Here is a 24,538-nt window from a genome sequence, read left to right as displayed (position 1 = left end):
CTGGGATGAACATTGGTTGGGACAAAAATGCAGGCACTGCTGAAGTTCCAAATTAAATATCAGGTATAGTATAAATCCTAGTTAATGTATCATTCTGCAGAAATTATCAAAATGAAGCTTCTTTCCCTCCCTAGTTCTGAGTGTAGATGATGAGTTTAGCGGTCACATTACTGACAGTGTTCCATCACAGAAAATTTGTGCTTTAGTGATGTGTCTTTTGAAACAAGTTTTTCATTAAATTAACATGCAATAGATTCAGCAAGTACCAGAAATTGAGCTCATTGAGGAAAACTTCTGTTGTGAATCAAGTAAAAACTTATTTCACCCAATTCCAAATCCATGGATGTTTTTGGAGGTTTGCTTGTAGTTCAGGTAGACTCAGGAGTTTGGGTGGGTTTTTTTTTAAACCCTTAGTCAATTATAGTATTATGTCCTAGGATATACTGAGCTAGATCCTCTGATGATATAAAATAACACCCTTTGAATCCAATCTTGCTTTGATAAAAGTTGTGGTAATTCAGTACCTTTCAAAATCAGCCCACTCCTGTAACTGCATTGATTTGTAAGAGACCCTCTTCCAGAAAAGTGGGTTCTAAAATGTTGTTTTTGGCATTGGATCTCTGCCAAACTCCACAGCAGTAATTTGAATTAAAAATTAATGCAGTAATTTTAGATCTAAATAAACATTAGTGATGGGGGTAGGTCGAAGAGGGTAGAAGGAATAGTTGTCTACCTGAAGAACTAATAATTGGGTTTCCAGACATTCTCTAAAGGTGAAACATCCAAATGCTGGCAAGGAAAAGGAGTCAGAAAAAAACATTTAAAAACAGCCGAAGGCAAATTTAAAACACCACTAAACATTATTTTAAAACTCTTTTGTTCAGTCAGGTTACTTATGTTTTAAATATTGTGAGTATTCTAAGCTGCTTTGCACAACTATTGTTGGGCAAATGAACTGAATAAATTTCAAAGTAGATTCTGCTAGCGTAGAAGTTGGAAAAAAATTCTAAGTTAGGACCGTGATTATATTCTGAGAAGGACCAACATCTAGAAACTACATGTTAAATGTTGGTCTTACTAAGACATGTAATGAGAATTTTTGAAAGACTGGAAATTTTTATTATTTTTTTCTGTAATATGCTTTACCTTTTATCACCAAGATAATTTAACAAAAATTGACACCAGCTTTGCAGTCTACTTCTTACACATCTATGATGGTCAACATCAATATTCAGCATTTATGAATTCTGACTTAGCAATGCCATACAAATTCCTACCTCTATTTGTGCCCACTTAACATGAGATATTCAGTAAATACACCTATAGTAGCAGATGCACAGTCTTAGACTTCTTGAGCAGTCAACACAGGACAGCTCCAAAGAAATTATTTTTGAATGACATTGCACGGGCTGCTGTGAAAGGAAAGCTGGCATGTCTATTGGCTTCAAACTGGCATGCATCCAAAATTCTACTGCATCTTTTGAAGGAGCCCACAGACTTGAAGACAACTCCAAGCTACTCTTTACACAGATAAGAGGCAGCTATCAGACCTCAAGTAGGTACCTCTTACCTAATATTGCTCAGACCAGTGTCTAACTATGACCTATTATAGCTTCCCATTACAGGAGAGTCACTCTCTCCCTTCAAAAGGCAGGATTAATTAATTTTCACTTGTGTTTTCATCTCTGCACACTGGCCAAGAGAGTGAGAATCCCCCTTTCCCTGAAATGAAAACCAAGCCTTGTCTTGTTCATGGTGGGTTGGAGAGTCATGAGCAATGGGTACAACTGCAGATCTCAGGTCAGCTCCTGATGTCCTCCCTGCTTTCTCAGCTGCTCAATCTGCCTATTCATCCTGAACATCTGTGCTGTGCCCAGGAGGGTTGGCTGGCACCTGGGGGATGTGCATGGGGGCAAGAACAAAGGGAAGCATGGGCAGCAGCATCTTCTGTGCCTGCACTGCTATTTTCCTGTTGTGTGACAATAGAAGAGCACAATTCACCACACAGGTTATGAAGTAGGAGTGGCTGTCTATATTCTTAGTACCTTGATATGAAGATTCTTGTCCCATATTAAGTCCATCTCTGACCACCATAGTGGTGTCTGAGAATAGGACAGGACCTAGGGGTTGTTTTACTCAATTCTCAGACAAATATTATTTACCTGGGATTTAAAAAAAAAACAAACAAAAACAAACAAAGAAACAAAAAACCCAAGCAAACAAAATAAACCCACCAAAAAAAACCCCCAACAAATAAACAAAACCAAGGAAAAAACCCACTGTAGCAACTTGCAAGGCTTTGCTTTCAAAAGAAACCTCACATTCAAGAAGCAAATGTTACCTGATGCAAATGCAGACAGGCACTTTTATGTAATTTAGCTCAGCACAATTAACAAAGGATATTGCTATTAACATGCTACAGGAAGAAGAAGTACTTCCCCAGCACCTAACAACAACATGTTGTGATCCATGGATATAAATGACCAAATAAAATGAAAGGATGTAAAAATGTCACGGAAACACCAGCCATAATCTAATGTTGTCAGTGCACTGCACACACACCTTGTAATTACTAACACATTTGGTCTACAAACACTTTTCAGGCAGGGGAGCCCATTGCTTCTTGTACCTTTTTGCCCAAGCTGCTTTTGATCCCTCACAATTGATTTAAACTCTTCCATCGCTTCCTTTGCCCAGTGAAATAATGATGAGATGATATCACAGGGTGAGGGGGAAAGGCAAATGAGGGTATTTACACACATGCCAAGCAGATCTATTTGCAAACTTTCAGTAAATTAACGCAATAAAAGTCCTAACCTGCTGGAAGCATTTTAGGCTCTTCTCTTTTCCTCCCAGCTTCTTCAGACACAAACGCTTCTCCTCCTTTTGCGGCATTAAACTGCTTTTCCACTTCCTTTACAACAGTGGGAATACTTCCCTTACGGGTGTCAGGATCTTTCGGGGAGGTCAGAGGTTGCCCTGCAAAGGAAATGACAAGCTGTGAAATGTAAAAGAACAATTCCTTCCACATGTTTCCTTGCTCCAGGAGCAGTAAGGGGTTGTCGACTGGCATCATGATGGGATGGGCCAGGCCTTTGTCTTTGCAGTCCTGTCAAAACTAATTTACAATTAAAGACCTGCGCAACTGTTTAAAGCTTTACAACTCTGGCAAGTTTCAAGGACTGCTGAAGCCAAGTGGTACAAACCCAACCTTATTATTAACAGCCAGACAGATAGACAGGAGGAAAACAGACCGAAAAATGCTGTAAATTGTACAGTAACCAGAAAAACGGCACACCTGAAAATAGTCTCTCTGTATAATATTTATTTCTGTTATAAGCTCATAGTTTGGGAATTTAAAAAATTTCCATAGTTCTAACTTTTCTTCTGGTTGTTGCATAGGCTGTAGGAGCCACATGCATACAAACCTTTAACAGGGAGGTAAAAATAAAGTCTAGGGGGAAAATGAGCTTTTTGTACATTATATATATATTTTTTTAAAAAGGCTTTTAAAGCATTCTTAAACAACTGAGTTTACTCCCAAAGTATAGTAGAACGGGGCATATGGAGGACGAGCAGACTTTCTGGAAAGAAAATGTTAGACATAGAAAATCTGCATGTAGCTGTTTAGTTCAAAGACAGCTGAGGTAGTGGGAGTTTTTCTGCATGACAAATCATCCCCCTTCTAAGCATTCCTTTTTAGGTCTTGGATGCACACCAGCGTATGTTAGTGCAGTGCTGACTGTAACTTCAGGACATCAAAAAGACCAATATTAAAGTAGTGTGAGCAAGTCACCTGCAATGAAAAATGCTTTCCTAAAACTACAGAGAATGAAAACATGCTGTTTCACACTTGCTTGTTTTATTTGATCACAATTTCTGATGGACACACGTAGGTGTTTTCAAGTCAGAACAACAACACAGACAGAAGAACAAAAATTTGGAAGAATGTTCTCAAAAAGTGCAGAGTAACACTTTCCAAATGAGCCCGAGTCTGACCTAAAAGTGTTTGAGCTGGAGAACTAATATATGAGTGCTGTCAAGCTACTTTTCTGAAGATGAAAGAGCTGTCACTTCCAAAGCATATTGAGTTAATCTGACATTCTGCACATGTAAATACTCTCTCCTATAGACACTAAAGTCAGAAGGGATCTTGCTGTGGATTTCACTATGAGAAAGAGTGTTTTCTTGGTGAATTTAGTGTTTTACATGAAGACTCACACTTTTGAAGTTTTCATACATTTAGAAGCCCATGTTACTTAGACCCAGGTCTGCCAAGGCAATGGTTTTGGTAGTTGCACCAAATTTTCCTACCTAAGCTGCTTCTATTAGAGTTGTTACCACCTTCTGCACAACGGCCAATGAATTCCACACAGAAATCCTCTTTTATTCATTGACAGAGACTGTTGATCCCTTAATGGGCAACAGACAAACAACAGAAGGTTTTCTTAAGAAAAGCAAAGGATAGTGGCAGTGAAAGCAGAAGCTGCCTTCTACCATGAACCTCTTATGGAATACCACTTCAAAAGAATAAAGGGAAGATATGGTTTGGACTGAGACACACTAGATCTGATAACGTGCATCTGTGATCTACAAAGGAGGTCGAATGTGAGGTATTATGTTGCATTCCCATGCACTCTGCTCTGAAGAGAGAGCCATACCTAGCCCAACAGAGAGCTGTGGTCTAAAAGAATAATGTAGCCGGGAGTTAATGGAAATAATATGAAGGTTCGGTCTTAAACTTCTAAAACTAAGACAAACTTGAAGTGAAGGTTAAAACACCATCCCCTAACCTGCTCTATTTTGCAGCACCACATATGGTATTGATACATAAGATCAGTCACTATTTAGACTACTGCAGGAGAGTGAGTTACAGAGCACCCGTCTTCATTTAGACTCTTCTTGCTTTCTCTGGTTTGTGTCTCAACCTTAAGGTCACTTTAACAGTGCTTTTCCCCCCTCTGCTTTTGGTGGTTTAACAGATATACTGTATTTATAGGGCATATCAATGTGTGACAGCTTGCCACAGATCATAAACACATTTTTCCAAGTTGTGATTTTCACCACGTGATCTCCGGTTCTCTAATGCTTGTTCCTTTAATTGTAAATAGCCAGAAAGTCATCAAGCTAGCATTTAATAAACTTTTAATTTGAAATGGATTACCACATGTTGTGTTTGTTTACCCATTATTAAATCTCTTAGCAACATATCACCAGCAGAAACAGCATACTGTAACACTGCAAAGATACATTAAAAGTCAAACCCATGGGGGATATTGGCAGCTAATAATAACTTTAAAGAAGGCTCCAAGAAAAATAAATAAATATAAACAATATCAAAAATTACTCCTAGAAATTTTGTTAGTAGAAATCTGTTTGGCTGGGAAATTGCAGATCTTCCACAATCACCTTATCAGCAAATTTCAGAGGTCTGCATGCAAAATAAGACATACACTAATGTTCTTTCTCAGTTCTTAAAAATACATATTTCTTGACTTTTCAAACTGAGTATCATGAGTTTTCCCATGTGTTTCCAGAAAGCATTACCTATTTAGCTGCATCCTCTCTGTGCATTTCCAAATGTGTAGAAAGACTGATGGCAGGACAAAACAAGTTTGATTCATTATGAGTTTGTCCATAATTCTTCACTGTTGAGCAGAGCTGTCTGCAACTCTACCTTTTGGATCTGTTATTCATGGTTTGATGTATCTCAAAGCACCTTGGCAGATGATACATGACAACTAAAAGGACTTTACTTCTCAGTACAGTGTATGTTTACACCTTCATGCTTCTGGTATCAGGGTGGTTATATAAAGCCTTTTGATCACAGTGCAATCTCTGATTAGCCTAAAAACATGTCAGGGTAAACCTAATTTTCTTTATCTGCTAAATCCTTACTCCTCATCAGAAAAATACTTCTACTGGCTTCTTTTCATGTTATACTTCCAATCTGAGCTGCCCATGTACCATGTGCCATTCTTGTTTACCTGTTCTCTTTCTTTCCTTCCAATATACTCCTTTTTTCCCCTCCCATGCCATCTACAGTGTATCACTGCTACTGTTCTCAAATGCCTGAGGAACCTGTGACCTGAAGAATTAAGTCTGTGTTCCAGACCTACATGTGATATTCACACATACATTACAATCTGTGGGTTGGCTCCATCCTTCAGTTCATTAAATGAGAGGTAATATAGAAATATCTGTTCAGCAAAAATGAATTCTGTTTGTCCATGGCAGTCACATCCCAGAGGCCCTAAAAGAAAAGAACAGCGGTGTCCTGCCATTCTTCTCATTACTGGATTTCTAACAGTAGAGAAGCAATTTATGAGTCCATTGCAATATAGACAATTATGTCTTCGGTGTAGCTACATCACAAGGCTCACAGAAGCCAGGAACATTCAGCAATTTTTTAAGAAAGCTTTTAGGGAAGACTGCTGTGCACAAGCAAATGATAATTGTCTTTCCTATGGATTACCACTTGATTGAATCTTAATGGAATTTCATAGGAGTAGCATAAGGCATGCCTCTAATGCCAGAACTATCTCCCTGCCAAATTTGAAGTCCCTGTTGTAGCCCAGGGAGGTGCAAGAGTTCTTCCAGCAATAGACAAAAAAAGTATCTTTTTGATTCTTTTTCTCTTTCTGTAAACTTAGTGCCATAAGCAGCTGAGCTGTTATTACTGTGACATTCCAAGCATTATTCAGCCTTAAGCATAGGCCAGCATGGAAAGTTTAATCCTCAGCAATGAGGCTTGTTTAAATTGCTCACACCTGAGAGCAAAGTTAAACCACCTAAATAAAAAGAATCACGATATTCCTGCTATAGCACATGTTGAATCCATATCTGAATGAAGAAAAAAAAAAACTAGTTTAATGAGAACAATAAGGACTAGCCAACATTGAAATGAAACTATGGGTTGCTCAAGTGAAAACCTGAATAAAAACATCAAAGTTTGAATCCATCACCTTGTGGTCCAGACTGTACAACCTTCTCTGAGACATCATTCTTTTCAGCAACACCTGAATACATGTGAAGTTCAGGTAGGAGATGAAGATGTATATCACACTTGTTTTGCTTATCTGAATCCTGTGGTAGTTTAAATATCTATTAAGTAGAAAAAAAAGGAAAGAAAAAAAAGGCAGTTCAGAATTCCACTAAGCCAGAATATAATTTTTTGTACACAGTCTGTGAACCATAGAAGTCCAAGATGTTGATATGAGAATTTTAGGAAGTTCCTAAACTTTATATCATATATTATGATAGCATATATCATTTATTTGTTGTATAAATTCTTAATGTTTTATGTGCTTCTGAAGCTACTTTCTTTTACTCTTGGTAGTCTGAAAATTAAGGTTGCCTGAAAAACATCACTATAAGAAAATTAAAAACTAAAAGTAAGCCCATATGTTGTAATTGAGAGAATTTCAAAATTCATGTATTTTGGTAAGTACTTTTTCCCAAGCCAAACATGACTATAAAAGAGGTATAAGTTTAAGGTCTTTTTAAGATTCTGAATGAGGGAACACATTTCAGCTACAATAAAGCCCTTAACTTACCCATCCAGAAAAAAAAGTTTCCACTGGAGAGGAGTTCTTAATTCACATCCATTTTCACTAAAGTCATAAAAAAATGTCACATCTGAATTATGTCCAAAAGCTGTTCAAAATAAGGTTCTTATCACAACAGAACCATGCTCGTTTGCTGGAGATCCCACACATAGAAGTGAAGCAATATCATAAAAAATACTATTTTATGTTGCAGTCATGTGAAAGCACCTCTATGATTCAGTAAAACTGTGGAGGAAATTAATATGTACTAGTGGCAGGATCAGACTCAGAATTTGAACTTTTGATCCAATTACTCAGAACCCCAAGTAATATTTTTATATTTTAAATAACCCTAAAATCCAGCTGTAAAATATCTACTAATTTCATGTAAAACTTGCAGATGCATGTGATTTAGATACTCACCGGGTAGGCTGAGGACCTGCCTTTTGGAAAGATAAGTATTTATCTTAAGACTGACGGCAGGAAATGGAATCTGCTTTAAGGAACAGTGACTAAACAAACAGGTATATTTATTTTTTAAAAATACAAACCTGAAAGTAGAGATTGCATAACCAATGATCCAAGTCTTGAGAAATAAATTTTTCAATTTTTTTGAATCGATCAATTCTGGAGTCGTAATGGCCTCTCAGGAAGGGACATTTAAATTTGCCCTCCAAAGCATTAAAATTGCTATCACATAAGGGAAAGACTCCCCATCCCACTTCTTGATCAATCCAAGAATAGGTGCCACGAAGAAGGAAGAGTTCAAAGAGGAGTACCATTCCTGGCTTGACAGCTTGTCTGTGTGGCAGAACCTAGAAAAGGAGGCAAAAAAAGATTAGTTTCAAAAACATCACAAGGGAACTGACTTTCTTTTGTCATATAAAGCTCTACAAACTTCATACCTCTGAAGCAATTTTGCATGCTAAAACAATTAACAACTTTTTCTTTTCCAGCAAATCATGCATTTGAACAATTTTCCACTCCGACAAAAAATGCTGTGATTTTTTTTTGCATGTTAATTTTGTGATTTCTTTTTTTTCCCCTTGGCTTTCCAAAAGCACTCATTTTCTGTCTCTGTTTACCAGTGGTGGAAAAACATTGCCACTAGAAAACTTTAAGACAGAATAACAAACCAGATTCACTACCAGGTCTGTCTTGCAGCAACTTTGGAGACCTCATCCAAATACCCAATGAGAATACTTGCAGACTTGTTCCTCACTGAGTCACAAACTCTTCTCCACCCAGTTCTGGGAATGATGTTGGTACACAATAGCCTTCCTCCTTTAAATTAAAGCTCTTATTGTGAAGTATGTGAACCTCAGTGTAGGGTCAAAAAGCATTTTGAGGTAAAAAACTCTCAGCATACCAAAGGCTGGCAAACTGTTTACACTTTCCATAAGATAGGGAGAGATATTCTGAGCTGTTTGGAGCTGTAGAAGAGGGTTACCAGTGCCTTGGGGCTCTGGAACAATTGTGTTCCCATGGCAAAGACTTGAAAACTAGTGGTGAAGAAACACCCTGAACTAATGAAGTTATGTAAATTCATCTGAAAGGTTTTGGCAGATAGAGAAGGAAACAGAGTAAACACAAAGAAAAAAGTAATCTGGTTCTATGCTGTAGTTTTAACTGTTTTCTTTAATTAAGGTAGAGGTTGACCTAGGTCTTGTTGAACAATTCTGCTGCATTCAAAAAGACAAATAAAACAAGAAACCTCACACTAAAGCTGGAAGACGGAAGACGACTCGCATCACACCCAGGCTAACAGCTAAGAAGGGCAGTCACTGGAGACAAGGGGAGCAAATACATCAGCTACACTGTTCACATCTGCCTCACCACTAATCTGTACATTCCTCCTGAGAGAACTGGGATTGTCTAATCTCTTAATTACACAATCTTGGATGCTTCCTTAATAAAGACAGTATTCTGCTCTTTGAAATATTTTCCACATTTTATTATTCCCCTTTCAGTCTCCACAGTTCATAGCAACCTTGGTACACTTGCCTGCTTAACATTACCTTGCCTTCCAACCAAGGCAGAGAAAAAGGAGCCTTTTGTCCTGCTCTCCTCCCTGTGAACTGGCACAGGCTTGCAGAAGGCCACAATATTCAAGAGCATCCTTTGACTCTGAGTGTCCAATAGAATATACTCAGTACTTTTCGAAACTCAAGAATAAGACCTCCAAATAGAAGACATCCATGCAAACAATCACCCACTCTAAAAAGCATAAAATGCCAAAGTCCTCTTAAATTAACAGGGATTTCCCCAATCAAGCCACAAATCTTAACTGCTTCAAATATTTCTGTATATAAGGACACACCTCAACACAGCTCTCTCTTGCTGTATATATTTAAATACAAGCATTACTTCTTCTATACTCCTTATTGAACAGTAGGCAAGATAATTAGCATAATTCAGGTTCAGCCAAAGGTTTTCTCTCATTTTCTGAAGCAGCCAAGAGATTTGCCCACACCAATAACTGCCATGTTAGGTGATGATAAGTGTTCATAGTTGTGCTACATTCTGTAACTTTTCTGAAGAGGTGAATGTAAATTATTATTTCTAATAATATACCTTCCTGTTTTAAGTTATATATTGTGATTAGGTAACAGCAAGAGAGAGGAAGTCATTTAAGGAAATCTTAAAATTATAAATATTGTCATTATTATGGAGATATACTTTATATTAATTATGTAAATATATTCTAAGACAGTGTAGGCTTAAAATGAAACAGAAGCATCTGCTGAAAAATGCCATAACCCTGTGGCAGCTGCTATTAAACCATTAACAGTATCAGGTTTCATTTAAACCAGATTTACCATTTTCTGTAACAGCCCGTGGGAAAGCTAAAAACATTAGGCACAAATTACTGACAAAAGAGATCCTTAATCAAGCCATACATTTCATTTGGCTAGCTGGGTGCTAGATAGTAACCTCTGTGCTACAAATTAGAGGTGATGGTTACAAGGCTGTGATCAAAGATAGTTACCTGCATTATCAAACAGTCCAAGAGCATTAGCAGATGAAAGTACTGCTGTATCACAGCATCCCTTTTGGTTTCTCTCTTGTTTCCCAGACTTACTCTTTTCTTAAGCATAACTCATCACTATATGCTTTTTGCTAGCCTGCCTATAAACAGAAAGTGATCAAGCAGAAGGTGTAAGGGTAATCATCACAGCTGCTAAAATTTTATTTCTTTGTTCCTGGCTCACAGTTATTCATCATTTGCTATAAGCTCTTATCCTGGACCTAGACTGATAACTCAGTCTTTGGGACTGGAAGCACCCATTTGCTTACACTTACAGGAGCTGGATGTTTAAACCATGCCATGATGGAAATACATAACAACAAAACATAAACAAGGATTTTTTAACACACCTGTCTGCTGTAAAGTCTGAGGTTATGAGGACTGTCATTCAGAGACTGCTTATGTGTGCACAGGGGGTGCCTGACCCAGGTAGGACAGTATCACATAGCTTACACAGTCACATAAAACACACCTACCAACTGAAAAATTCTTTCTGTTGAATCCATACAAAACTCCCAGCCAAGCCTCTGTTATTCTATGTTGGTATGCCAAGCATTCAGGCAGGTGCCTGTGTGCCTCTGTAGGGCCTGGGCTATCATGCTCAGGTACAGGGAACACCTCAGGTGGATAGAGAAGGAGGATGGATTGCTGTCCTTCAAGAGACTCAAAGCAACGTCTGAAATAGGCAAGGCACAGGCAGCTCATACTGAGCAGTTTGCTTTGAGGGATTGTTTAGTTTCTGAAGAAAAAAAAAATAAAATCAGCAGTTATATTTTCACTGCCCGTGGCACCCTCATTTGAGGCACCTAAGCTGGTAAGTTAGTCCACAAGCCTGCACCTAAGCTGCTGACATTCAAAGAGAACATACTACATAAGGACAACTTTCTGGGTTTTAAAGGGTCTACTCTCCAACACCTTTGTTCAATGTTTCTCCTTTCTCAGGTAAAATTTCCATTGAGGTCTATGAAGGGTATAGATTTTTTACTGTGCTATGAAACCATCGAGCACCCATTTTTTATTGGTATAATTTCTTCAGCAAAAAAAGATGTAGCAGAGAATAAATAATGCTTGTGTGTTTGCCAGCACAGGCAAAAGTAATTCTTCTTAGTCTGCAGTTAACAGTGTTTCATTTAATTGAATTAAATCATAGTGAACTAAAATTATCTCTTGCCACTATGTCTGAATTCGACTGTTTTATATCAGCTTTATTGTCATATATCTTACTTCCCCATATGCCACCATAGTTTCTGCAAAGAAATAATTTATTCTATAGAAAGAATGAATTTTACTTGAATATTTCAATAAACAGATCCATTGTGATATTTGGAGGATTTATGTTTGTTGTCAGAGAAGAAATAAACTTTTGCTTCTCTACTCTGCACTTTCAAATGTTTTCAATTTAGAAAAAAATGAATAAAAGTTACATTACTTAATTCACATTACACAAAATCTTGGCCACTACAACTCAAACAGATTAAAATTAATGAAAATATGCAATGGCAATTCAATATTTACTTATTACATAGAAAAATCTTGAAAAATACCATATAAATTAATGGCTTATCATTTCTGATTATGAAAACTGCAGCACATGAATTCCAGTGGTGTAAAACACAGGTAGAAAACCTTTTAAATAGGAAGAATTCCTTATCATTAACAAACAAAAAATTCATTCACTGTGTAAAATAAATAGTGCTGGAGATGAGGCTGTTATAGCTGAAATAAGGTGGAGCTTTCACAACCAGATTTCAAGCTCTCCCTATTTATGTTCAAGGCCAGCAGCATGCAGGCAGAGGGAAGGGCATTCTTGGAAAGTGTTTGTGTAACTTTGAAATTTATAAAAGGCCAGAGGGGAGGAAATAGAAACATGGACTGAAGTAAAAGTAAAATATCATGTTATTAGGGTTTTCCAAAAGTCTCTATCTATCATCAGAATGTCCTGGAATAGCTGAAAACTTATTTTCCCAGCTTTCCATCACTGTCTGTCTTTGAACAGGTATCTGAATACAAAATAACACACAACTCAGAGAAGGACCATATAGTGCAATATCATCCATTTCCCCACAATCTTTTTTTTCCCCCTTTCCCTATTTTCTGAAAGAGAGAACAGATCTTTCAAACCTGACATGAGTCAAATGACTCCTCTCCCTGCTTCCTCTCCCTGCAGCTTGCAGATCTCCTTAAGCCTTTATGCAGGACCACCACCTTTCCCATGACCCAGTTTCCCTGACAATGGGAGAGTATTGACCAGAAGCTATTGGGCCACAGCACACAAGCTCAGGCTCATGGATGATCCACCTGGAGCACAGGACAGCAGTACCTGTAAGCAGGAGATTTATTCACTGCTTTCAGTCCCACAGCAGTGGCAAAGAGCAGGATTCCTCCTGACAGTGTGCCAAATCACCCCAGTGTCTTCCCAGAGTCACACCAAGTGCCCCAATGAAAACACCTGCTATCTCCCATGCTACCAGAGCAGTGCTGATTCACCACTGCCTTCCCTTCCTCTAGGAGAGATAATTCAGGTCATAGTTAAATCCAGCAGCATCACATGCAGCACAACTACCTTACACCAGAGGACCAGAATCTGGCCTTTTATCTTCCCAAATACAGGGGAGTAATGTTTGCATTCTGTGAGCTTTAGCCTCTGCATCTGTTGCTAATTGTCCTGGCACATCTGCTGCTAATTCTTTTCTGTTCTTGGACCAGCAGGGAGTAGTAATGTATGGTACGGCCAACTCCAGGCTCCCCGAGCGCTTCTGGTGATATACCACCGGTCTGGGTGGATTCTGACCTCATCTTGCAAGGGAGGAACTGTCTTTGTAAGAGGAAAGCAGGCACCCCAGTTCCTTCTCCTGCCACTTCCATCTCACTTATTTATTCCTGGGACTGCTTTCAGCACGGTCAGAGCATAAGTTTCCAGGGATAACATGGGCCACAGACACAAAACAGCAAAGTTTATTTATTTTGTGTCAAGAGGACATGTACTTTGCCCAGAAACCACTCGGAGCCAAGGAGTCTCATGAAGACGTGGCTTGTTTGGCATGCAGGGCTGAGTCACACAGCAGTCTCGTTCTGCCTGCCCTGGGCCTCAGAGCAGGAACAGGCAGTTTTCCTCTCCTTTTTACTCCACCAGCTGCTCCATCTCTTTTCTCTTTCCTGAGGTTGTTCTGGGTTCCTCAGCACACCTCATGTAGCAACCTTTTCATCTATAAGCTTCATTCCAGTCAGGATGCAATGATGCTCACTTTATCAGGAAAGTAGTGCCAATGCAGAGTTCATGTTCTTTCAGTATTTCCTGAGTGGTCAAGACCTGGTCATGCTCTTTTCTCTTTCCAGGGGCTCAGCTACCACCCTCCAGCAAAGAAATAGGAAGATCAACTTCTGAGAAGAAACCCCATTTTCCTTGTGTGCCCTGCTTAAAAGTTGTATGTTTAAATAGGATCACTTTTTGTTCTTTGGCGACATGAAATGCTCTTTCCATTTCTGTAGTACAGCCTTGCAACTACCCTGCTGATCCTAAGTTCACAGATAGCCATTTTAAATGCTTTAAAACTAGATATGCTAAGGCAAAAAAATTAAAGCATCTTCTGAGGGTGTTTTGCTGGCTCCCATGACGTGTAGGTATGGATCAAAACACAGTTTAGGTTCCTTTTCACAGTTCTAGATCATCAGTTCTGTTGAGTCATGGAGATGCTCCTTTTTTTTTTCTATCACAGAATTTTTTTGTTGCAGCAGGCATTTATTTTGTATTTGGTGTTCTCTGCTTGAGGTTCACTTGGAGCCAAAGACACAGGCAGAAGCTACATTCTGCCTTCCTGTTGATTTGCCCCAGATAATATACAACTTTTGTACAGCTACTGTATCCTACAGCTCACGTCAAGCTCTCTTAAAGATGCAATTTCCAATTAGGTAGGGAATAAGCCATGGAATAGTTCAAAATAAAAGGTTGTCCTCAGACAATCCTGATTTTTAACATATGCCTGCTAGATTTTCCAAAGCAGACCTTACTCTAGTCAGTTATGATACATTATGATGTGGGTCACGTTTCTGAGGTCTTTGGGCACTATGCATTGGTCTGAGCTGACAGAGCATTCATAGTACATTCCAGCAGGTGTTTCCAAGAACTCCTTTGCTGGAGCACAATAACTAGACAAAATGTGAAAAGTAACTCTAATCAAAACCTGGCATAAGTAGTGACCTTTTGGATATGTAAATCAATTGCACAATGCTAAATAAGATAGATATGATAGATTCTAATATACCATAGCTTTGTAATGTAAGCACACCAGACTTAAAGAATCTCTTAAAGTTTTCACACATAGGTGGAAAGGGAGCCTCCCACATTGGGAAAGTTCACCTACGGGCAGCAAAAGTCTCCAGAGATACTACCTGGCTGCAGCTCATGGACAGAACAGGACGTGAGCACAGCAGAGCACTGGGGCAAAGCAGGTCCCTGTGATGCTTTCTGCATGAAAACAACTCACAGCCGCGTGGAGAAAAGAACCCTATGGAAGGACCAGGAGCCAGTCCAAGAAGCACAGGGCCCATGGCCCAATGGAATAAGCAGTGACCAGGGCTGCTGCTGCCATGCTACAGATGTCTATCCCCCAGGATGGCACAGTGGCTCTGGTGTGGGACATGGCTGGAACAGAATTAGAACACGTTTTGAGGAGCTATTGCAAAGAGACTTTTAGCAAATGACAACTGAAGACCAGACCCTCAAACAAACTCAGATAAACAAAACAGAAGTAATAATAACTGTATGTTTTTGCAGTGTAAAAAAAAAAAATCAAACCTGCAGTCTTCAAATAAATACAAGCATGTGTATAACCTTAGTTCCCAAAATTACCAAAAGGTGTACGTAGCACCTTATCATCCCAATTACAAATACTTGCATTGAGGGAAAATTTAAGTGGCTCATTTTGAAAGTCCTCTGGCACTGTCAAGCATAATCGGTTTTGCATATTGTATCAAACTCTTGTGTTATGTCCTACAAAGTGTCCTAGAGCTAGATGTTCTTCATATATGCCAGCTTTTCACTCGAGAATAAAAAAACCAGGAAGGGGCGAAGAGGAGGGCGTTGCAGGGAGGGGAATATTTGTGGTCTACTTTTGCTAATGATACCTTGTTTTGTAATTATTAAAAGCATCACAGACCTTAGACAGCTGCTGACATACAGAAAATAATGTCCTTTGAAACTGTTGTTTCATCATATTTTAGGAATTAATACCTCAGGTCATGTTAATCAGTTTCTGATATATGTAGTTTTCAAAATGCACTTCAGGGAAGAAAATGACTAATAACAACAAAGATATGAACTTTATTCATTGTATATCTAACTCCAAATGTGAACATTACTGAAGTACTTTGCCATCTGAAGTATTTAGGAAGCCTTAAATAAAAAATAAATCCACTTCATTCAGTGAAATAGAACATCCTCTTTTTTCAAGCAAAAGAGTTCAAATTTATTAATTTTGTAGCTATATTTTAAAATGAGTGTCAGCCCCTGCTAGATGACTACATGATAAGTGTCCTGAAACTTCAGGAAAAGGCACTAAATTTTTCACAGCATTTGTGTTTCATTTTCAGTGTAATAAAAATATGGTGCCCTTTTAATAATGAATAATAGATCTCCTGGTATGATTTACATGAGTGGATTAAATGTCATGTTTGAAAAGTTGCTGTTTTATTCATATTGAATTTCCCTCAAGTAAAACAAAATGGTACCCAGCTACTGTTACAATATTGCCAGTACCTCGCCACACTTATACATAAACATTAACCAGTTGATATACTCTTTAAAAATCTTCAGTTCTGGGAACTGTTCTGTCAGTAATGATGTCTTTCCGTGCATTTGAGCAGATTTAGTACTACCCCAAGTTCCAGGTATGCTGGAGAGAACGTGTAGTGCCAGTGCTCACATACTTCTGGAGCTCACACCCTTTGTGCCCAAGTGCCAGTTTTGAAAGGCTCTCACAGAATAAAGATCGATGCCAATTGGGTGCAGCTGGAGCTGAGTTAAAAAGCAGCTTGGGGAGCCCAAGACTGACAAAATTGTCCCTATTTCTGCTCAGCAGTGCTGGACTGACTTTCCAGGTAACTGGACAGCACAATGAATGTTTTTTTTAAATGTCATTTGCAGGTAACCTCATTGCCTTATAGTGCTCTTCTCCATAGCTGAAAACTTCCCATCTGAACTTCCCTTTCTAATCAAAATCTTGCTTCCCAACAGGTAATATTTTTTACTGGAAAAGAGCTTCAGAAATATTTATAACTTGTTGCAAAGAAGGAGGAAATAGGAACATCTTCCTTAAAAATTCCTTCCTTGTAGGCAAAATTGGCAATGTACAACAAAATATTTTGGTCTTGATAATTAAAATTATAGCTGAAAACATTATTTTAAAAGAAGAGAAGCTTTTTTTGCCACACTCCAACTTGTATTCCATTGAAGCCAATTAATATTTTGACTCTGAAAAGTGAGGTTTTGTGCTTATTGTTCTAATTGTTTCATAGAACTATTTTAATAGCTACTGAACTAACTTAAGAAAAGCTTTTAAAAAAAGCCAAAAAAACACTTTCTTTTTTTGAGTAAAATTAAACTTTTGCATACTGCCACTCCTTTTTGCTCTTCAAGTCATCATTAGGCTGAAAAATGTAATCTGGACTTGCTGACACTGGGACATAATCCTATGGAGTAAAACACTGATTAAAATACACAGAGGAAAAAAAATGTTTACTGACTACTTAGGTCTTATCTATAATAAGATCTTAAGCACCATGAGACAGCAATAAGGAAGTTATACTAGTAAAATCCTTGTTCTAGTATAAAGATGATGCAGTTGCACAGCCTTAACCTATCAATGCCTAAAGTCCACTTGCATAAACTAAATATGTGAAAATATCCTTGAAATTATTAGGCTAAAACGCAATCCCCTTCAGATCATGCCATTAGTTGCTACTCCTAAAATGTTAAAAAGTCATTTGAAACAGCAATTTTATTTTATCGCAATCCAAAGCATTCTACATGTTTCAATCAGCATAATTTAAGAAAAAAATTACTTGTGTGATGGTCTGGCCTTGCTGAAAGACAAATAAAATTCAGCTGGAGCTATTAGGAGCCACTGTCTAGAAAGCAGTCAGAGGTTACTGGGGAGGTAGGTTGGCAAACTAGAAAGGAGGACAATGAAGGAGCAGAAAGAAGGGAAGCTGGCAAGCTGGAGCAAAGAACATTGATTAATGAACAGAAAACATTTTTGAAAGGTCGGGTGTGCAAGTCAGACTAGCCCTGAGGCAGATCTAACTTACATGACCAGCACTTTCTGTACGCAGCAGGTAACCCACGCTGACACCAACTTTGCCGACATGACAGGGTTATTATTTTTGGAAGGATGTAGTGTTCTGGAACAATTTCTCTAATATATTCATTAAAATTAAGCTTTCCTTCAATATCAAGCATGCATGTCTTCATTTTCGCCATGTTTACACTGAGCTCCTATCATTATTCTAGCCAAGGAAAACAAAAGCTCATTCTGCACTTGTGAGCACTTCTATTTCCCACCCTGTAATACATCCCAGGGCAGCAGTGCTGTATGTGTAAGATTGTGTTCAAACCCAGATATTTATGTGGAGCTCACCACTAAGACCTAACTTTTACCCTAAATTTTGTGGTATATGCTGGCTATCTGAAGCATAAAATTTGCCTCATCTCAGCACAAACCCTAAGGGTTGCTTCTGAAACATATCTTCAGGTTGTGCACCAATATACAGGTGGAAGAAGAGAAGGGTAGGATCATCCAGGGTACAATACATCCTAGGTCTCCAAAATGAGCTAGTGGAAAAGGTTCTCTAAAACTATGGCATTAAGTTTTTGTTGTCCATAATACAGCAACGAAGACAGCAATTTATCAGAAGGTTATATAATCCAACTTCTCTTTGTCCCATATTTTAAGTGAACTTGCTCGAGACCTGCACCGCGGTTCACTAGACTGGAAATGAAGTTTGGTAAAGATGCTAATTAAATGTCCCCTGGAAGACACCAAGAGAGCTTTAAAGCAAGTACAAGTGCAAAAAGCAGCGAAGACCTAGGACAAACATGATGCTGAAAGTAAGAAGCAGGTCACACTGGAGTCATTCATACTGCCCAGTCTTGTCCTTTCAAAACAATACTTCACCTCCAAGGAAAGGAACCAGGATGCATGCATCCTGCACAGGAAGGAATCACAGCTCAGTCATTTCTCTGACACATGTATTTGTTTTAGCATCATGTGAAATTCACATTTCCAGTTTCCCTCTCTATATATGTATACATTTCTTTTCACACCAATAGTTTTATTACAGACACTGTTCATTATCCATTACAGGTGATAAACAAATAAAGCAGAAAATGTGACTTAGTAGCACTTTATATATCACAAACCAAACATCTGAAATGACCTATCTGCAAGTAACTGAAAGAATCAGTGTCATATATAAAAGCTGCTTTATCTAAAAGCATTTTGGGATAAGATCTGTGTGCTCTGTATCTACACAACATTTTGGACAACAGAAGGTTTGGAGGAGGAAAACTACCATTCAGGTCATACCACAAAATAAATGATTGAAAGCGGAAAAGGCTCCTCATAACACACACAAAAAGCCCCACCACGCTCAGAGAAATGGAGATTGTTTTTCAAACCGTAAAGAAGCTTTCATGTGCCAGAGAGTTTATCTGAGACCAGTGTTTCAACCAGCACTAGGCATTAGCTACAACAGTGAGCAACTGACACACAACAATCCTGCCACGCACAGCATGCTTAGGCAGGAAAATATGTGTGCCTCAGTAGCAAAAGACAGAATAGAGCCTCAAGTGCTTGGGCTCCTTCCAAAATAATCCAAATGCTGCTTTTTTGGCAAATGGGGGTCAATGGAGCTAAAAACTCACAGAAGGATTTGGGCATTCATGTGTTTATATACACCCACTCGTTCATTTATTATTCCAAAGCTACTTTACAGAAATCAAATTACATAGCTGACAAGCTGCATAGATAAGAGAGAATAAAAGTAAAATTTAAAATTAGCTGACAACACTATATGATGTAGCATGTATTTGGCACTTTTAGAGTGAGTGATGAGGGTTAACCCAGGGGAAAAAAATTGCACCTTCCTAAATTGCACCTTAAAATATTAAATAAATTATTAACATGATGGAATGCATTAAACATATAAGCCTAGAGGAGAAAGAGCGGATGTGTTTTAACTTTCAAAGCAAAAGACAGCATAATTATGAAGTGTTGCTTACTGTCTGGATACTTTGTCCAAAGTAGATTTCGGTGTTGTAGAAGTTTCCACCATGACTAACAGGCCGTGTTGTCCTGGCCTGAGGCTGCTCCTTCAGTTCAGGCATCTCCAGCAAGTCACCACCTAAGCGGCTGAGAACAGAAACCTTGATGGCGTAGTGGCCTTTAGGGACCTTATCTTTGACTCCCCTCAGGCATTTGAAGTGAATTTCTATTGATTGAGGCTTCTCGGAGTAGTCAACCTAGGGAGAAAGCTTCAAGTTACTGACCTGGGATGAGCTGATTATAACCATACAATTAGAGAGAACAAATTTCTTCCAGAAAATAACTACTGAAAAGCAGACAACATGTTTCTTGTTCGGTCTGAAATTACCTATTGTTAGCCAAGGATCTGCAATTAAGGAGGTCAAAAGTCACAGAGATGGCAGCTTAAAAAACCATGAAAATACTACTCATAAAATGTTGAACATCCTTGAGGGGAAGGTGGAGCTGGTGAAGTATGACACAAGAAGATATTGCTCTGCAATAATAAGGCAGAATTAACTGGAAAACAATACCTTCAAAAATATACTATGCTTTGCAAGAGAGGCACAATACATGAAGTGTTGAGCAGGCTCCACGCACAGAGTGAAAGACAGGGCAGGCCATGTTTTTATACTAATTATTAGCCTTGCCAAAGCTATTAGTGCTGTGTAAGATGCAGACTATCCTTTCACCTTCTGATTATCATATAATCAGATTCTATTAAAAATAGTAATCAAAGTGCAACACGTGTAGAGTTTAATAACAACTCCCTACAGGCACCTTTATTCCAAGTCCAGACAAAAGGAAACATCTGCTGCTTGCTGTTGACAAGATGTTGCCTGAGTTACAGAATGTTTAGTATGGAATAAATGCTGTGTACCAGAAATGTTTTTCTGGTGCTTTCCTTGTATGCTCAGCTTCTCAGTGTGGAGTTGGTGGTGGGGAACAGACACAACAGTACAATCATTACACAACCTGCTCGAGTAATGGCAGAGGGTCTGTCTCACTAGACCAGAAGACACTTCAGTGCTGCCCAAATGCAGTGTCAGGTGCACAAGAGGGAATCCCATTTAGGCTCCAGCATTGACTTGAATGGATAAGATTGTTTCTACAATAACTAATTATTTAGTGCTTAAAATCAGCCATGCTATTTCTCTTTTCCCCAAGAAATCAATTTCTTCACATTATTTGGAGAAAAGGCTAGTGCTAGGCCTTCTTGTACCATAATTGGATACAAGAACCCACACTTCAGAATCACATGGCTACCTTGACTACTGGGTTTAGTGGTCTCACAGTTTAAGGCTACAGTAGCTAATAATCTCCCCCTTAATCCTGTCTTGGATTTATTTTGGAAGAGATAGCGTATTTCCATATAGATAGAAAGCTTCTGGAATTAAATTAAGTAGTTAAATAAACAGTTGAATTTGTTAAACTTCTTTTGTTTCTCAACAAAAACCATACTTAACAACTAATCTGAATGACAATTATTTTCAGCTTAATTAGAAAATCTTAATTAACAATGAAGATTTAACCTTAATATTTTTGGTTTCTGAATCATATATAAAAAAATTAACATTATATGAATAAATAAGACAATCTTTTTAAACCTCAAGGCAGGATTACTGATGCAGGCAGCCTTCGTTATTAAACACATTCTAAATTAAACGCCTCTATGAATTTTATACTGAAATATATTGTGATAGTTTTGCATGCCAAATGTGACATTTTGTATTTTAGATTCATCTTCTGTAGTAATTTTGGAAATGTCATACAAACAAAGATTTTGTCATTTACCAATGGAATTACTATGCATGGCCAGTTAGCCATCTCTTTTCTGGCTCTTCTGGTTGTTTCAAGTCAGCAAGCCATAAAAAATCTTTATCTCTCTGAAACACAGCAATTTGGAAGATAATCGAATAGTGACTGGGGGGCAGAAATGCCAGTCTGAGGAATTATACCACAATCTCTCTTGCATTTACAACCTTCCTCAAAGCGAGTGTCAGTCGAGTAGGAAAAGGAGATAGAAGATTCATCATATTTCAAGCCTGTCTCATTTGCATGGTGGCATAGCTGTCTCATCTCCTGCTGAAAGACTTTGTTTGGCCAGCGCTGACAAACTGTTTTGAAGAACTCTTGCCATGCCCAAATGATTCATCATTAATAGCTTTAGACATTCTCTTTAAGCATATGGTTACTTTTGCTGGAAAGCATATTTTGAAACCTGCTAAATTCTATCCTTTTAAGCTATGAAAACAGGGGGGGAGAAAAAGAAAAAAAGCTATGCAATTGATCCAGTCATTTAGCAGTTCACACCAGGGAAAAGAGCACTCATGGAGAACCTCACCTTCTTGCAGACTCCTGCTGCTGCTCCATTTAATCCAGTATTCACATCTGCACGGTTACCAAAGCCAGCTGCCATTTCTTCTTCACTTGCATCCTCTTCTGCTTTCAGTGGCTGGCTTCCTAGGCTGTAGAAGTTGGAATAGGAGGAAGAACAGAAAAGAAACAAACTACAATGCATATACAGAAAACACTTGCTGTTGGAAATACATCAGTTTGATGTTTTCCTTGAACATGTCATAAGACTTACAGGGCACCCATGAGAAACAACAGTGTGTTAAAGCAGAGAAATGAGTAAGCTTCAAAAAGCACCATAAAAAAACAAACAAACAAACCAAGACCAATATTTGTCAGTCTGTGCCATAGGTTGACATAAAGAACCTGAAGTTTCACTGCCTGTCTGTAATCAGCTCTGTCTGGCATTAGGGCTCAGGATCCAGGCTGAGAATATTAAAGTAGGAAGTCATTGCCTCTGCCAACATTTTGAGGACTGATTGACAGCTTCAATAAACTTGGACAGGTTTTTGAAAACCATTGAGTCCTCGGGGACTATGTTGCTTTAAACCACAGGAAAAAAATAATTATATATATATATAAATCTAACTTTTTTGTTTGTTATTTTCAAAAAAAAAGAATTATAAATTTATATATAAATCTTACAGAATTTAAAAATCTTTAAAAATAACTTATTTCATATATAGAAAAAAAACCTAAATAAATAAATTATATATCATATATACACATACATGCATATACACAAATTTTCAGCCATGTGTGAACCACTAAACCTTCCTTGACGTTCATATGTTAACTTCTGGTGTATTTAAAGTGATTTTGGGAGTAATAATATCAACTCAAAGTTCCTGGGGTGTTTTGTTTTGTGGGGTTTTTTTTAAGAGAGGTCACTGTAGCAACACAGAATGCCAGCAAATATTGCAAGAATAGCCCTACTGCCCTGCTTAGTGCACAGGGCGTGCAAAAGGCACAGTACCCTATGGAGAAAACCTTGTTCCTGGAACACAGCAGGAGCAAATGCAAAACTAAGTGATTTACAATAAGCAGTATAAAGCTTTGGCAATCCCATTCCATCTTTCAACAGAGGCAGAACTATGAGTAATTCCTCTGTCCCTACATGGCATCAGTAATTAAATATTAGAGACCATAAGTAAAAACATCTGTAGATGCTCTGGTGGCTTCAAAACGCATCAGATTTGCTTCCACAACATGCCTTAAGAGGCCAGGGAGGGTCAGTTGGTAATCCCAGTGCTGGAGATGCTCCAGCCATGCTGGCAGGTGGAGCCAGGTGAGGTACAGAGAAAGACATGGTGGCTCTCAGAAGCTGGAGGCTGAGCAGACTGTGCATGGCTGAGGGCCAGCCATGTGCCATGCTGGAGGTCAAGGGAGCTGCTTGCAGCATACTGAGAGGAGTCATATGGAGCCAAGGAGAAATCGCTGCATCAGGTACAGATAAAATGCAGGATTACCTTGGGTATATCCAACACAACGACACAGGCATCAGAGTACAGACTCTCTTAGGCTGTCAAGCAATGAAGTCAGTTAAGTTTTCAGCCACAAAAGCTGTAATTTGGTGGTCATTTAAAAGTGAATAATCAAGACTCAAAACCAACATTTTTCTGGACAGCACTTCTGAAGCTTTCCTGAAACATTCTTTCAGTATTTTCTGGCTTGCTTTTGAAAAGTTCTACACCAGTGTCTTCAGTCCCATTTTCCTCCTTTTCATGCTAGGTGATGATATGGGAAGACTCCACATTTGTAAAAATTAATGTGGTTCTTTATCAAGAAAATTACAGAGACTGTGCAACCATGGTAAACATCTCAGACTCATGCACATGTTCCAGTTGGGTAACACATATTTCAAGTTCTCTTCTGAAACATATGCTCCTGTCTCCAAAATCCTGGCACATTGCTACAAATCAATCAGAAGGTCAGTGTACACACTAGCAGTAATGAAGTACATGGAAATTTTGCCCAAGTCAGGAACAATGAGAAATAAGGACAAGAGTCCAGTGCTAAGGAGTAAATACAAGCACAAGGTCAACCACCCTTGAAGTTTTATCCTCAAGTTTCAGTCAAATCAACTTGGGTCCAGCTGTCCTAAATGGAAGTAATGGAAGGTGGTTCCTGAATGGCAGTAGCTAATTCATAGGCCTGATACATCTGAGATCTTAAAGCATTCTTCTCAAGGAGAGAAGTTGTTTGGAACTTTGTACTTAGTTCCTCATGATGGAAATTATTTCACTTAATTTGGTTAGAGCTGCATTGACACAGGGGTTCATTAGGACACCCATTTGCCTGCAATTCAA

At 38.5% G+C, this 24,538-nt stretch overlaps 1 protein-coding gene across 2 annotated transcripts in view; it reads right to left on the bottom strand.

Annotated features, from left to right (window-relative positions):
* The window catches only part of LOC139671057 (uncharacterized), a 285,587-nt gene that overhangs the window by 94,067 nt on the left and 166,982 nt on the right, over nucleotides 1-24,538 (bottom strand). For both annotated transcript variants that reach the window (XM_071553278.1, XM_071553279.1), the window contains exons 10-14: nucleotides 22,219-22,342; nucleotides 19,853-20,092; nucleotides 8,099-8,362; nucleotides 6,966-7,104; nucleotides 2,818-2,979 (exon numbers count right to left, since the gene is read on the bottom strand). In XM_071553278.1, the coding sequence (XP_071409379.1) occupies nucleotides 2,818-2,979; nucleotides 6,966-7,104; nucleotides 8,099-8,362; nucleotides 19,853-20,092; nucleotides 22,219-22,342 (929 nt within the window). The remainder of the gene's footprint in view (nucleotides 1-2,817; nucleotides 2,980-6,965; nucleotides 7,105-8,098; nucleotides 8,363-19,852; nucleotides 20,093-22,218; nucleotides 22,343-24,538) is intronic.

The sequence above is a fragment of the Pithys albifrons genome, chromosome 4, assembly GCF_047495875.1.
Source record: "Pithys albifrons albifrons isolate INPA30051 chromosome 4, PitAlb_v1, whole genome shotgun sequence".
Lineage (NCBI taxonomy): Eukaryota > Metazoa > Chordata > Aves > Passeriformes > Thamnophilidae > Pithys > Pithys albifrons.
This window is presented reverse-complemented; position numbering and strand designations above follow the sequence as displayed.